The sequence below is a fragment of the Cherax quadricarinatus genome, chromosome 5 (genome assembly GCF_038502225.1).
Source record: "Cherax quadricarinatus isolate ZL_2023a chromosome 5, ASM3850222v1, whole genome shotgun sequence".
NCBI lineage: Eukaryota > Metazoa > Arthropoda > Malacostraca > Decapoda > Parastacidae > Cherax > Cherax quadricarinatus.
This window is the reverse complement of record NC_091296.1, coordinates 52,587,768-52,604,807: the sequence shown is the minus strand read 5'-3', so window position 1 is coordinate 52,604,807 and position 17,040 is coordinate 52,587,768. Positions and strand designations below refer to the sequence as shown.

The following is a 17,040-nucleotide window of genomic DNA, read 5'->3' as shown; positions in this document are numbered from 1 at the left end:
CATGTATTTGGTTTAAAACTGACTTTGTGGTGTATTTTCACATGGTATATATAGTTGCATTTTAGTTTTCTTGGTATCATTTGATAGAATGGAAGATATATTATACAGAAATAGACATGATTTTGAATGGTTTACAGACTAAAAGTAGCTGAAAATTGAGCTCAAAGTAGCAGAAGTGTTCTAGTTTTGCTGATGTTAGAGTAAACAACTTGTCACGCATGCATTCACGAATGCACTGATATTACTTATACAGTTATGCAGTAGTGTGAATAACAGTAAATCTTCTATTTTTTGTGTGAATAAAAATTCAAAATGAAAAGCAAGCGTAATGTAAGAGGGGCATGGAGACATGACTACTCAACAGAGAAAATGTTATTTTAGTGCCAAGAATATCTGCATTGTTTATTCTGGACCCTATTTTGAAATATGCCTTTCTTGAAATATTGTGTGATTTGGCCAAATTAGCACAGTGGTACCTCGAGTTACGAACTTAATTCGTTCCAGAAGGCTGTTCAAGTTCCAATACCAAACGAATTTGTTCCCATAAGGAATAATGTAAATTAGGTTAGTCCGTTTCAGACCCCAAAAATACACTTATATAATTGTTCGAGCTGGGAGCTGTTCGAAACTCGAGGTACCACTGTAATTTCGGATCACTTTATTGGGTAGTTGAAGTAGGTAAATGAACAGTTTCCTGTACTCAGTCGATAGAATGAAAGGAGTTCTAGCGAAATAGCTATGAGTTTGCTCGACTGGAATAATGGAATTGGCCCAGAATTGGGCAAAATTGCACATGCATAAATATTGCCAAGACTGCTAACTTCACGATTGCGTAATTCCGCAAGTTTTTCATTAAATTTTGTACTTTTGGTTTCATTACCTTCTGTCATTTCATAAGAATTTTTTTTTTTTTTTAATTCTCCAACCTTGGGAGCATTGTCGATCGACAACCAAGAGCACGTATGAAAACCAGGACTTTTTTCTCGAATCTTCTGGTAAGATGTTGAATAGTCTGGGACCCCGGATATTGATACAGTGTTCCCTTATTGTCCCCACCGCACCCCTGCTCCTCACTGGGTTTATTTTACACTTCCTCCCATATCTCTCACTCCAGTATGTTATGGTTTGAACATGTACTCATTGGAGTGGAGGAGAGAGAGAGATACATGATAATGTATACCTGGAAAGTACTCGAGGGCCTGGTCCCAAATCTGCACACTGCCGTAACAACATACTGGAGGAAGTGTATAATAAACCCAGTGAGGAGCTGGGGTGTGGTGGGGACAATAAGGGAGCACTGTGTCGACATCCGGTGTCCCAGACTATTCAACATCTTACCAGAAGATGTGAGAAACACGGCTGGAACAGGTGTAGAAGCCTTCGAGAGGAAACTGGACAAGTATCTTCACCAGGTGCCAGATCAACCAGGCTGTGATGGATATGTGGGGCAGTGGGCCTCAAGCAGCAACAGCCTGGTTGACCAGGCAAGCACCAGATGAGCCTGGCCCATGGCCATGCTCCAAGAATAGTTAAACTCTTGAAACTCTTCAAAGGTATATCAAAGGTAAAGGTATGCCATGCAGAATAATATATAATTATAAATTTAAATTCAAAAGAGAACTTTGACATTTTTTGCTACTTCCTACCAGGTAGATCTCCATAGCCTGTACCTACTGTATTTTGTTGTATATATGATCTTAACTGGCAGATACTGTACTGTAATTTATTGCTGGTAGATAGTTTGCACATACATATTTACTTGTCAGAAGTACTCTGGAATCATAAGTTTTAAATAGTGAATTGAGGAAAAATTTGGAACTCAATTTCTTGGCAGGGAATTTTATAATTTTGTTCTGATTTATCTCTAATCTTTAGCCTAATAATGTATACTCTTATCATATTCAGCTTATTTCAAAGTCAAGCCCCTATGTAAAAAGTATACTAACACCCACCTGGGATGCCACTCACAACAGTCGACCAACCCCCAGGTGTCTGCGTACTGGTACATTAGATGAACAGGAGCAGCAGGTGTAAGGAAACATGCCTGTTTCCACCCATACTGGAGTTTGATCCATGGGCACTCATAGTGAGAGCTGAGGGTGCTACCAACTGAGCTACTCTATTGGTATTAAAACATCTACATGCAGGTTTACAGTCACATAATATACCCAGGATCTTGGTAATTTTTTCTTAATGTTTTTAGCTATATAAAATTGTATTTTCCAGGTCAAATTTTGAAGCAACTCCTCCACCCATCTTGATCGACAATGGACTGGCTGTCCTGGAAAATGACAAGATTGAGAGACACATCATGAAAAACATACCCGGTGGCCACAACCTTTTCGTACAGGACAAAGATGTTGCTCAGCGAACAGAGAATGTTTATAGTGTAAGTTAAATATCTTTTGTGCTGTTGATGTAGATTTTAACCCTTTCAGGATTTCCGAAGTACACTAGTAGTACGGCTTACGCACCAGGGTTATTGACGTACTAGTGCGCGTAAATTCTAGCGCCTTCAAATCTAGCATGAGAAAGCTGGTAGGCCTACATATGAAAGAATGGGTTTATGTGGTCACTGCACAGTATAAAAAAATCTTGCAGCATGCAGTGCATAATGAGAAAAAAAAAACTGTTTTTGGTTTAAAACAACAACTTTGCACTGTATTTTCATATGGTATTTATGGTTGTATTCTAATTTTCCTGGTCTCATTTTATAGAATGGAAGACATATTACAGAAATTGAATGATTTTGATTGGTTTTACAATGAAAAGTACCTTGAAATTGAGCTCAAAGTAGCAGAAATGTTTGATTTTTGCCAAAGTTCAAAAGTAAACAAATCATGCCACGCGTCCAATACACGTCAACTGGTGAGTCTAATATTCTTTCACAAGTGCACTGATATTATTTGTACCATTTCTACATTAATGCAGTAGTCTGCATAACAGTAAATCTTCTAGGTTTTAGTGAGAATAAAAATTCAAAGTGGAAAGCAGAAGAAATGTAAGAGGGGCCTGGGATTGTGACTAATGAACAGAGGAAATGTTATTTTAGTGCCAGGAATGTCTGTCTTGTTTATTCTGGACCCTATTTGGAAATTGTCATATTTTGAAATTTGTGTGAAATTGGCAAAATTGCTAATTTCTGACCGCTTTATTGGATAGTTGAAATTGGTAAATGGGTGGTTTCTTTTACTCATTCGATAGAAAAAAAATGGAGTTCGAGCAAAAGTTATGTTTTTTGTCGACTAGTACACTGGAATTGGCCGAAAATAGGGCTCAAAGTGGGCGAAATCGCCAATGTGTAAACATCATCGAGACCGCTAACTTCGCGAGAGCATAATTCTGTAAGTTTTCCATCAAATTTCATACTTTGTGTCATTATGATCGGGAAAAGATTCTCTATCTTTAAATAAGATTTTTTTTTTTTCCCGAAAAATTTTCAACCCTGAGAAAAAGTTTAGGAGAGGGCCTCTCGACCCTGAAAGGGTTAAATAATGAACTTTGATTTTCAAGACAGTGGGTTATTACAGTGTCATTATTAAAAGTGACATATTCTCTGGCCATTACAAAGTTACTTAGAATTTTAAAGTCTACTTATCTGGTTGTAATGTAATGACACTGAATTGTTATGCACAAGTTTCAAAGCATGGAGTCATCTGATGATAAGTCCAAGGTGTCCAATGGAAACCTGAAATGTGTAGATCCTATTCTTGGGGCATCTGAAAATATAGCCATACTAGGAATAACCAGGGTGAACATGCACGTACAGTCATCACAGAAAAAAAATGTTGAAATCTCCAGGTATGTGCTGCTTCAAGTCCTGCAAGCTTTTTCATCCAAAAGTGTGCCATAGTTCGGTAAATGAAGGGCAGTGCTGTGATCTAAATTGTCTGGACCACCACAAGAAGGTTAAGTGATATATAAAGCCTCATGAAAACCAGTATGAACATGCTGATTATAATCATATAACAGACAGTTGTTTTCTTCTTCTTTTCTTCTTTCTTTTCTTCTTTCTTCTTCTTTCTTCTTCTTTCTTCTTCTTTCTTCTTCTTCTTTCTTCTTTCTTCTTCTTTCTTCTTCTTTCTAATTTCTTTCTTTCTTCTTCTTTCTTCTTTCTTTCTTTCTTCTTTCTTCTTCTTCTTCTTCTAAGAAATGTTAGCGTATAACACTTGGGAGCCCATCTTCACTGGAATCAAAGCCAGTGGGAGTCTTGTCAGAGCAATATAGACAAAGTTCAACCAACAAGCTACCCAGCACAGCAACTTATCAATGTATCATCTCATGTTTGCAGATGTATGAAGTCTCGCAGTGTAAACAAATTTCCATTTATTGGTGGTCTTCTCACAGAATCAAATGCAGTGTTTGCAGCTTACACAGAGACCTACCTAAAGGGGCTGTTTTGATAATGAAATATGGATTCTGGTGTACAGCCTATTTAGATGCAACTTGAAAAATCACCAACAGGGCAAAGAGGGTTGGCCTGTGTGTTAGTTATTCATGTACACTGAGTTCCTCAACACACATGATTTAGTCAGATTAAAAAACCAGAACCTAATTATTGGGCTTGTTTGTAAGCCACTGGATATATCCCTAGCATCACCAATACCAGTGATGCTAGCAGTGGTGGTATCAGCTCCAGACCCACTTGTATCAGCACCAGTTTCAGTACTGGGAGTCGGAATGTACATGCCTTGAACATAGTTCACCCCAGTGATGCCACTAAAGGCACCACAGCCCGGCTGATAGCAGGTAACTTGAGGAACTTATCTATTTCCCTTTTGAAGATAATTGGGGTATGTTGATAATTTCCTTCAAGGTAGAAACCTTGGCAAAGAAATCAGTTTAATTACACGTAGATAGTGATTAATGTCGGTCATGCTAATAGTGAGGAAGATTATGGAGAAAATGGGCATAAGTAGGATGTGAGATGCTTTTATTCTTGATCCAGCCTATTTCAAAACAAATTATACATTAAATTACAAGTAGGTTTTTAATTTTTCATCCCATATCCGGGATCCAGCGCAATCATTATCTTGTTACATACTGTAGTTTATTTTAACACTGAAAATTTCCTACCAAATAAGTTGACTCAAAGAAAGCATATTCACAATTCCAACTTCTTTAGCAATCTTTCCAGAGGTGCATGGTATCAATTAAAATAATTTGAAATAATTAGCTGAATTGCAATATTGTCATCATTTGGAATTCAGCATTATAATATCTTCCTCCCTTTCCTCCTGAATCAGTCTTGACCACTTGGTTTTCTCCTGAAACCTTTCATAGATATTACTTGGCTCACACATCATAACATATTAAATCACAGTAACCATTTGTTTCTGCTTATTCAGATCTAGCTCACTCACACTTGCCTGCTGGTTGCATAAGTCACTACCTTGCAAAACCTTTGCTTCCTCCAACCCTTCCTAGAATGTCCCTTGTACCTTCCTCCCTGCCTACCAGATTTGTATGTCCTTTTGATCAACCTTCTTTGCTGTTTCTTTTCTAAATGTCCAAACCCACTCAACAGCCCTTCCTCAGCTCCCTAAATTATATGGTTCATACCATCACACTGCCTTTAAATTTCTATCCTCCTCACTTTTGCATGATATTCATGCCACAGATTGATCTTGAAACATGTCATCTCCAATGCTTCCAGCCTTCTTTTCATTGCACCATTCAAAGACTGTCTCGTACTTACACATTGCTGAGATTCTTATACGTGTAATTTAATACATATCTAATTCTTCATTAATTAATGTGTTAGGGTATACTTCCACAAGAGAAAGAAAATTTAAGTTTAGAAGAGATATGAGATTGCATTAGTCTAGTAATAAATACCTCAAAGCAGTGGTAGAGCATTACTCTCCAGGTTCTATTCCTTGTGAGGGGAAATGTTTGGGCAATTCTTCCAACACAAACTCGAAAATAGACTCGTATCTATTCAGTAGTGTGTTTCATATACGAGAATTTGTGGTGATATCAGAAAATTTCACATTCAAGGATTACAACAATGCTACTGTTGCTACCACAAAGAAGATAATAGGCTGGATAACCAGAACTTGGAAGACAAGATGCTGAGTCACTTAATCTCTCCAGGTTAGAATGCTGCTTTATATTAATGGCAGGTGAGATTCTTGAGCTAGAAAACAGAGAATTTTAACTGTCCATAATTCATTCAAAATATTTGAACTACTGGAAACACTTGATGCCTCACCATCTGCATTCTTTGGGATGTAGGCAAGAAAGGTACATCATCATTTGCACCTGGAATATTCCTGGGGAACTGGTCACAAACCTGCACACCAAAACCACTCTATAATAAAGGAAGAGACTTGGCAAACAGTGCAAAGTACCTCCAATAAAATTAGGGGCACAACAAATACGCTTTTGAACTCAGTGTCAGAAGTCTTCTACTTTTCAACTCCCTCTCTTCATGCTTAAGGGGAATACCAACAAGCCTCTGGCAACTTTCAAGAGGAACTTAACTAGATCCTTAAATTAGTTCCTGACCAGTTGGGCTGTGTTTCATACATTGTATTGCATGTGGCCAGCAGTAACAGCCTAGTTGATCAGGCCTTGTCCACCAGAAGGGCTGGTCATGGACCAAGTTGTGGGGGCATTGACCCCTGGAACTCCCTCCAGGTAGTGATACCAAATGAAAATTAGCCACTCAACTTTCTCGGGTTATCTTTGGTTAGTATAAATTGTCCAGGATTACTAAGCCAGAGACATCTAGATTTGCAGATGAATGGAGCAGGCTTCTGGGTAGCATCATTAAGGCAAGTATTCTGGGTAACTTTAAAAACAGGTTAGACAGATACACAAGTATCTACAGGGTCCAGGCTACCGATCTGAAACTTGTCCACTGGGTCCAAGAATGTTTAAAAAAAATTTTTTTATTTTTTCTTATGAAATGGTAGAGAATCTTTTTCTGAAGGTAACAAAACAAAAAGTATGAAATTTGATGGAAAACTAACGAAATTATGCTATTGCGAATTTTGCTGCATCAGCGATATTGATGCATTGGCTATTTTGCCAACTTTGAGTCCTATTTTAGGCTAGTTACATTGCTCTAGTCAATCAGGTTCTTAGCTATTTCGCTAGTATTCCTTCTATTTTATCGACTGAGCACGAGAAACTGCCTAATCAACTATTTCAACTGCACAATAAAGTGATCAGAAATTGGTAATTTAGCCAATTTCACACAAATTTCAAAAAAGGTCCAGAATAAACACTGCAGGCATTCCTGGCACTATAATATTTCCTCTGTTTATTAGTTATGTTTCTAGGCTTTACATATGAATTTCATTTTGATTGTTTTTCTTATTCACACAAAGAATTTTTATTCACATCAAAAAATAGAACATTTACTCTTATGCAATATTGTAATAATTGTACAAATAATATCAGCGCATTCTTGAACCTCAGCAAAAATCGAACATTTCCGCTACTTTGAGCTCAATTTCAAGCTATTTTCAGTCCTAAAACCAATCTAAATCATCTCTATTTCTGTAATATATCTTCCATATTATTAAATGAGACCAAGAAACCGTGAATACAGCCATAAAAACCATATCAAAATGCACCATAAATTTGCTGTTTTAATACAGAAGCATAGTCACAATTTTTTCTTTTCCTCATGCAGGATTTTTTTTTATATGGTGCGCACTTATCACATAGATGCATTCTCTCATGTCTAGGCCCAAATTTACCGCTCGCAGCTTAACGATGTCCCGTAGTTCGATTACTAGCCCACTTGGCTCACACACTGAGGCCCGGGGTTCAAATCTCCTCCTGTACGGCTGCTAAACATTAGGGACATGTTTCCATATGAAACCTGCTGTCTCTGTCCCTGTTCACCCATCAGTTTAAAATGGGTACCTGGGTGTTAGTCAACTGGTGTGGGTCACATCCTGGGACAAAACTGACCTAATTTGCCCGAAATGCTCAGCATAACAAGCGGCTTTCTATATAGTAGTATGTCATTGATGTCAGCTAGGCCTGTATACCATGTACATGTACTTGTAGTAAATAAAAATATTTATTATTATTATTATTATTATTATTATTATTATTGTTGTTGTTATTATCTAAGTGAACTGAGCTCATGGTGTAGAACTACAACATTGACCCTGGTTTCAAAGCTGTAGAAATACGGCACAGACCCTCAGAGGGTTAAAGCACTCCTTTCTTAGGTTCAGTTTCAGTGGTGTAAAATTTTTTTAGGTATAAAATTGCATCTCAGAGATATATAACAACTAAGACTCTCCTTTCATGTGTGCCAGTCAAGGGGTTCACAAAAGATTTGGTCATGTAGAAGATTTAGGAAATATAGGAGAGTGCTGGTTTTACAGTAAAGGTGCAGAGGAGCAGAGCAAGCTCCTAAGAACTATATGATTATTGATGTGAGCACTTTCAGGAGCTTTAAAAATAGACTAAACATGTATACAAGTGAGAATGGGTAAGAGGGAGGACCTGCCTGGGATGGAACAATAGGCATATCATTGTGTAATATTTGTTCATATGATGCATTTGTGGTCGGCAGATAGTCGTTTCATAGTTTGATCAAGAATTGTATAAATAGTATGGAATTTTTAATAAAAAGAATGGAGGAGCATTGAGGTTAGGTCTTCTGTCCTATTCTGGCAATACTTAATTCACTCTTTTCTGCTTTCATTAATCTAACCTATTTTTAGAGTTTCACTAAGTATTTGCAGTATTTACTTTAATAACACTACTTGGCAATTATCTAAAAGTTTAGTGCCAAACCAGCAATTGTAATTTAAGTGGTGGGAATAGGCTAAGAGCCGATTATTTAGCTGAAAAAATAAGGTGGACTTACACATTAGGTATGTTAGTCTAGGACATTATTCGTCACAATTTATGGTGCTATATGCCTCTAAACTAATTTGCATTAAGTATATAATTGTTGAAGATGAACCTGGACCAAGGCTAGGCTCTGAGAGTAGGAAAACTCTCAGAGTTCATCAGAGGTATGTATGTACTATCCTAACAGTGAGTATAGTTATTTTTCATATTTAGTTACTAGAATATTAAACATTTAGGGCTAATGTTGCTGAAGAGTTATCAACTGGAAAACTTGGAACATTGAAAAGGAAAGTTCCAATTGGAAATGTCAGTTTTTAATACACTTCATATTAAATTAGATTAATATTGTGTAATGTTTTAGCTTAAATTAGATTTTTGTGATAACCTTTGTAATTTATTATAAGTAATGATTTTTTTTTTACTCCATGGGGAAGTGGACAGAAGTCTTCCTCTATAAGCCATGCATGTTGTAAGAGGCGACTAAAGTGCCGGGAGCAAGGGGCTAGTAACCCCTTCTGTGTATACTGTATTACTAAATTTAAAAGAGAAACTTTCATTTATCTTTTTGAGTCACCCTGCCTCAGTGGGATACAACCTGTTTGTTGGAAAAAGAAATTATTTTTTGTGTGTTTTTACCATTTTTCTTTTCTATTTCAGAAATTTAAGCTTATGTTGCTCAAGCGTGATGACAGTTCCAAAAACATCTTGCTGAATTACCTTCGCAAGATCAATGATCACCTTGGTGAGAGAGGGACCCGCTTCCTCACAGGAGATACCATGTGCTGCTTTGACTGTGAGCTCATGCCAAAGTTGCAGCATATTCGTGTTGCAGGTGAGTACAACTCATGTTATATAGTGCTTAGTATTGCTGTTGATGTATGCAAAAACAGATATGCAGAACACTGGTTAATAGAACATTTCACATAAGAGCTTTTTCAAGAATGAAACCTTGCTCTTGATATTACTTAAGTTCTTTACAAGAATGACTGTATTCAGGAATGTAAATGGGGAAAAAAGAATAAGTTGTGTAACTTAACCTTTTAGCTGTGTCTGACGTACTAATATGCAAGTGATGACCAAGTGTCTGTTATACTAGTATGCACAATTTTTCTAAGTCTTAGATTTGCCATATGCTGCCATTTTAGGCTCAGCTGTGTTGTTTGGGGTCACTGGCTGCCTCCTAGGGAAAAAAATTCCAGGTCACATGGGTATGCACAGGGCATTGTGGGTAATAACACCCAGTAAACTTGGCTGGCTGGCACTCCAACCTTTTCACAGTGAAATCCAGGAAATGCTGTTCAATCTGGATACCAGTGACATTGAGGAGGGTGGTAATAGAACATCATTTTCCAGTTTTGAAGGGGGCAGCAATTGTGATACAACCAGGAATGAAAAGTGCCAGTTCAACAAAAGATACAAAAGTGCCATCCACCTTGGTCTTTCCATGCAACAAAGTAAATGCTGATGGCTCTTTACCCCTGAATTGGATAGTGACAGGAGTGATGTAGGCAATGAAAATGGAGAGGAGTATATGTATGAGGAGAGTGCCAAATCAGGTGATAGTAATACAGAATATTTTCCCACGAAACAAACACCAGTGCGGCGGCACACTAGGTCTGCCTCTCACTCATGTGCCATTTCACTCTTCTATGGTAACACATTTACACAGGATGATACTGCTGCAGGACATATTGATAGTGATTGTGACATTGATGTGTTCATTGGTGTAAGAATATGAAATACAGCATAAACACCAGCTGTGACAGCACCAAGAGTGATGACAACAGATGTGATCCACGTAGATTTCACAAAGGCACTTGACAGATGTGATAATGGAGTGAATGCACATAAATTGTAAGGGTATTAGGTAAAATGAGGAAAGTAGAGAAAATGGTTTTCAGTTATCTGACAAACAGAACAGAAGACATTTGACTGTATTCTGTACCTTGTATATATTTTTATATTTTCTGAACTGTCTTTGAATTGTTCTTGATTTCAGGAAAATATTTTGCTGACTTCGAGATTCCCGATGAGTTGGATCATCTTTGGCGATACATGTTCCATATGTACCAGTTGGATGCTTTCACGCAGTCCTGCCCAGCAGATCAGGACATCATTAATCATTACAAACAGCAACAGGTACACACTATTATAGTTATTTTGACAAGCTTAACTATTAACTAATGGATTTCAAAAATTTTGCAGCATGATTTTGTTGAATGAAATTTAACTGAAATATGAGCTGTTATTTCTAGCCTGAGGGACACAGCTCAGTTATAGCTTTCATGCACTGGATGAAGAGGAATGAATTTTGTTATGAGAAAAGAAAGCAAGATGCAAATGTGGAGGAAGTAGTAGTATGCAGAATGAAGTTATAAAAAGTAATGGGGATGAGCAGGATAAAGTTTTGGAATAATTGGGCCATTTGTTTACTGCATTTATGAAAAAGGGATTATTCATAAGGTTTGGCAGTGTGTGTGCACAGTTCTTTCATTTAAGAGAAAAGATTGTAAGAGTGTGTTAGATTTATAGGGAAACAAGACTGTTAAGTACAGTACAATATATCAGGTGGAGTTTATGAAAGAATCATTTAAAGAGTAATGGTAAGAGAAAAAAGTAGTATTGTGAAGGAACAAGATATGTTCAGGTAGGGAGAGGTATGTGTAAATAAAGTGATTGTGTTGAAGCATATAAGTTAGGGTAGAAAGTCGTTTTCTGCCTTTATGGATTTGAAAAAGGCATGGTTAGGAGAGTGATGCACGTGGTTTTGAGTGTGCTTGGCATAAGTAAGTAATTGTTAAAAAGCTGTGAAAAGTTTTTGAGTGTGGCTCTGGTTAGTGTCAATAGGAGAGAATAGTATTCATTGAAAGTAGGCCTTGGACAGAGATATTGGATATCGTTGTGGTTGCTTGATTTTTTGAACATGGTTTTGTGAAAATAATTGAATACTGTATTTTGTTGGAGAGGTTAAGGCTTTGATAACAATGAAGCTGATCTTTTCTTTCAACACATCGACCGTATCCCACCGAGGCGGGGTGGCCCAAAAGGAAAAACGAAAGTGTATCCTTTTACATTTAGTAATATATACAGGAGAAGAGGTTACTAGCCCCTTGCTCCCGACATTTTAGTCGCCTCTTACAACACGCATGGCTTACAGAGGAAGAATTCTGTTCCACTTCCCCATGGAGATGAGAGGAAATAAACAAGAATAAGAACCCTGCCTTGGTGGGAGACGGCTGACTTGGGGAAAAAAAAAACTAAAAAGAAAATAGAAGAAAATCCAGAGGGGTGTGTGTATATATGCTTGTACATGCATGTGTAGTGTGACCTAAGTGTAAGTAGAAGTAGCAAGACGTATCTGAAATCTTGCATGTTTATGAGACAGAAAAAAGGACACCAGCAATCCTACCATCATGTAAAACAATTACAGGCTTTCGTTTTACACTCACTTGGCAGGACGGTAGTACCTCCCTGGGCGGTTGCTGTCTACCAACCTACTACCTATATATATATATATATTTTTTTTTTTTTTTTTTTCAACAAGTTGGCCGTCTCCCACCGAGGCAGGGTGACCCAAAAAAGAAAGAAAATCCCCAAAAAGAAAATACTTTCATCATCATTCAACACTTTCACCACACTCACACATTATCACTGTTTTTGCAGAGGTGCTCAGAATACAACAGTCTAGAAGCATACACATATAAAGATACACAACATATCCCTCCACACTGCCAATATCCCAAACCCCTCCTTTAAAGTGCAGGCATTGTACTTCCCATTTCCAGGACTCAAGTCCGACTATATGAAAATAACCGGTTTCCCTGAATCCCTTCACTAAATATTACCCTGCTCACACTCCAACAGATCGTCAGGTCCCAAGTACCATTCGTCTCCATTCACTCCTATCTAACACGCTCACGCACGCTTGCTGGAAGTCCAAGCCCCTTGCCCACAAAACCTCCTTTACCCCCTCTCTCCAACCCTTTCGAGGACGACCCCTACCCCGCCTTCCTTCCCCTATAGATTTATATGCTTTCCATGTCATTCTACTTTGATCCATTCTCTCTAAATGACCAAACCACCTCAACAACCCCTCTTCTGCCCTCTGACTAATACTTTTATTAACTCCACACCTTCTCCTAATTTCCACACTCCGAATTTTCTGCATAATATTTACACCACACATTGCCCTTAAACAGGACATCTCCACTGCCTCCAACCGTCTCCTCGCTGCTGCATTTACCACCCAAGCTTCACACCCATATAAGAGTGTTGGTACTACTATACTTTCATACATTCCCTTCTTTGCCTCCATAGATAACGTTTTTTGACTCCACATATACCTCAACGCACCACTCGCCTTTTTTCCCTCATCAATTCTATGATTAACCTCATCCTTCATAAATCCATCCGCCGACACGTCAACTCCCAAGTATCTGAAAACATTCACTTCTTCCATACTCCTCCTCCCCAATTTGATATCCAATTTTTCTTTATCTAAATCATTTGACACCCTCATCACCTTACTCTTTTCTATGTTCACTTTCAACTTTCTACCTTTACACACATTCCCAAACTCATCCACTAACCTTAGCAATTTTTCTTTAGACTCTCCCATAAGCACAGTATCATCAGCAAAAAGTAACTGTGTCAATTCCCATTTTGAATTTGATTACCCAAAATTTAATCCCACCCCTCTCCCGAACACCCTAGCATTTACTTCCTTTACAACCCCATCTATAAATATATTAAACAACCATGGTGACATTACACATCCCTGTCTAAGACCTACTTTTACCGGGAAGTAGTCTCCCTCTCTTCTACACACCCTAACCTGAGCCTCACTATCCTCATAAAAACTCTTTACAGCATTTAATAACTTACCACCTATTCCATATACTTGCAACATCTGCCACATTGCTCCTCTATCCATTCTATCATATGCCTTTTCTAAATCCATAAATGCAATAAAAACTTCCCTACCTTTATCTAAATACTGTTCACATATATGCTTCAATGTAAACACTTGATCTACACATCCCCTACCCACTCTGAAACCTCCTTGCTCATCCGCAATCCTACATTCTGTCTTACCTCTTAATTCTTTCAATTATAACCCTACCGTACACTTTCCCTGGTATACTCAGTAAGCTTATTCCTCTATAATTTTTACAGTCTCTTTTGTCCCCTTTCCCTTTATATAAAGGGACTATACATGCTCTCCGCCAATCCCTAGGTACCTTCCCCTCTTTCATACATTTATTAAACAAAAGTACCAACCACTCCAACACTATATCCCCCCCTGCTTTTAACATTTCTGTCATGATCCCATCAGTTCCAGCTGCTTTACCCCCTTTCATTTTACGTAATGCCTCACGTACCTCCCCCACACTTACATTCTGCTCTTCTTCACTCCTAAAAGATGGTATACCTCCCTGACCAGTGCATGAAATTACTGCTTCTGTTTCTTCCTTAACATTTAAAAGTTCCTCAAAATATTCTCGCCATCTACCCAATACCTCCATCTCCCCATCTACTAACTCCCCTACTCTGTTTTTAACTGACAAATCCATATTTTCCCTAGGCTTTCTTAACTTGTTTAACTCACTCCAAAATTTTTTCTTATTTTCATTTAAATTTCTTGACAGTGCCTCTCCCACTCTATCATCTGCTCTCCTTTTGCACTCTCTCACCACTCTCTTTACCTTTCTTTTACTCTCCATATACTCTGCTCTTCTTATAACACTTCTGCTTTGTAAAAACCTCTCATAAGCTACCTTTTTCTCTTTTATCACACCCTTTACTTCATCATTCCACCAATCACTCCTCTTTCCTCCTGCTCCCACCCTCCTATAACCACAAACTTCTGCCCCACATTCTAATACTGCATTTTTAAAACTATTCCAACCCTCTTCAACCCCCCCACTACTCATCTTTGCACTAGCCCACCTTTCTGCCAATAGTCGCTTATATCTCACCCGAACTTCCTCCTCCCTTAGTTTATACACTTTCACCTCCCTCTTACTTGTTGTTGCCACCTTCCTCTTTTCCCATCTACCTCTTACTCTAACTGTAGCTACAACTAAATAATGATCCGATATATCAGTTGCCCCTCTATAAACATGTACATCCTGGAGCCTACCCATCAACCTTTTATCCACCAATACATAATCTAATAAACTACTTTCATTACGTGCTACATCATACCTTGTATATTTATTTATCCTCTTTTTCATAAAATATGTATTACTTATTACCAAATTTCTTTCTACACATAGCTCAATTAAAGGCTCCCCATTTACATTTACCCCTGGCACCCCAAATTTACCTACTACTCCCTCCATAACATTTTTACCCACTTTAGCATTGAAATCCCCAACCACCATTACTCTCACACTTGATTCAAAACTCCCCATGCATTCACTCAACATTTCCCAAAATCTCTCTCTCTCCTCTACACTTCTCTCTTCTCCAGGTGCATACACGCTTATTATAACCCACTTTTCACATCCAATCTTTATTTTACTCCACATAATCCTTGAATTAATACATTTATAGTCCCTCTTTTCCTGCCATAGCTTATCCTTCAACATTATTGCTACTCCTTCTTTAGCTCTAACTCTATTTGAAACCCCTGACCTAATCCCATTTATTCCTCTCCACTGAAACTCTCCCACCCCCTTTAGCTTTGTTTCACTTAAAGCCAGGACATCCAGCTTCTTCTCATTCATAACATCCACAATCATCTCTTTCTTATCTGCACAACATCCACGCACATTCAGACTTCCCACTTTGACAATTTTCTTCTTATTCTTTTTAGTAATCTTTACAGGAAAAGTGGTTACTAGCCCATTGTTCCCGGCATTTTAGTTGAATTTTACAACACGCATGGCTTACAGAGGAAAGATTCTTATTCCACTTCCCCATGGATATAAAAGGAAAATTAATAAGATCAAGAACTATTAAGATAAAATCAAAGAAAACTCAGATGAGTGTGTATAAATAAATGTGTACATGTATGTGTAGTGTGACCTAAGTGTAAGTAGAAGTAGCAAGACATGCCTGTAATCTTGCATATTTATGAGACAGACAAAAGACATCAGCAATCCTACCATCATGTAAAACAATCACAGGCTTTCGTTTTACACTCACTTGGCAGGACGGTAGTACCTCCCTGGGTGGTTGCTGTCTACCAACCTACTACATATGTGTGTGTATATATATATATATATATATATATATATATATATATATATATATATATATATATATATATATATATATATATATATATATATATAAAATCATTTATGGATTTAGAAAAGGCATATGATAGAGTGGATAGAGGAGCAATGTGGCAGATGTTGCAAGTATATGGAATAGGTGGTAAGTTACTAAATGCTGTAAAGAGCTTTTATGAGGATAGTGAGGCTCAGGTTAGGGTGTGTAGAAGAGAGGGAGAATACTTCCCGGTAAAAGTAGGTCTTAGACAGGGATGTGTAATGTCACCATGGTTGTTTAATATATTTATAGATGGGGTTGTAAAAGAAGTAAATGCTAGGGTGTTCGGGAGAGGGGTGGGATTAAATTATGGGGAATCAAATTCAAAATGGGAATTGACACAGTTACTTTTTGCTGATGATACTGTGCTTATGGGAGATTCTAAAAAAAAATTGCAAAGGTTAGTGGATGAGTTTGAGAATGTGTGTAAAGGTAGAAAGTTGAAAGTGAACATAGAAAAGAGTAAGGTGATGAGGGTATCAAATGATTTAGATAAAGAAAAATTGGATATCAAATTGGGGAGGAGGAGTATGGAAGAAGTGAATGTTTTCAGATACTTGGGAGTTGACGTGTCGGCGGATGGATTTATGAAGGATGAGGTTAATCATAGAATTGATGAGGGAAAAAAGGTGAGTGGTGCGTTGAGGTATATGTGGAGTCAAAAAACGTTATCTATGGAGGCAAAGAAGGGAATGTATGAAAGTATAGTAGTACCAACACTCTTATATGGGTGTGAAGCTTGGGTGGTAAATGCAGCAGCAAGGAGACGGTTGGAGGCAGCGGAGATGTCCTGTCTAAGGGCAATGTGTGGTGTAAATATTATGCAAAAAATTCGGAGTGTGGAAATTAGGAGAAGGTGTGGAGTTAATAAAAGTATTAGTCAGAGGGCAGAAGAGGGGTTGTTGAGGTGGTTTGGTCATTTAGATAGAA

At 37.8% G+C, this 17,040-nt stretch overlaps 1 protein-coding gene across 2 annotated transcripts in view; it reads left to right on the top strand.

The window, feature by feature from the left end:
* Window positions 1-17,040, top strand: part of Clic (chloride intracellular channel protein 5) — a 154,520-nt gene that overhangs the window by 122,321 nt on the left and 15,159 nt on the right. For both annotated transcript variants that reach the window (XM_070101898.1, XM_070101904.1), the window contains exons 3-5: window positions 2,227-2,389; window positions 9,487-9,661; window positions 10,829-10,968. In XM_070101898.1, coding sequence (XP_069957999.1) covers window positions 2,227-2,389; window positions 9,487-9,661; window positions 10,829-10,968 — 478 coding nt within the window. The remainder of the gene's footprint in view (window positions 1-2,226; window positions 2,390-9,486; window positions 9,662-10,828; window positions 10,969-17,040) is intronic.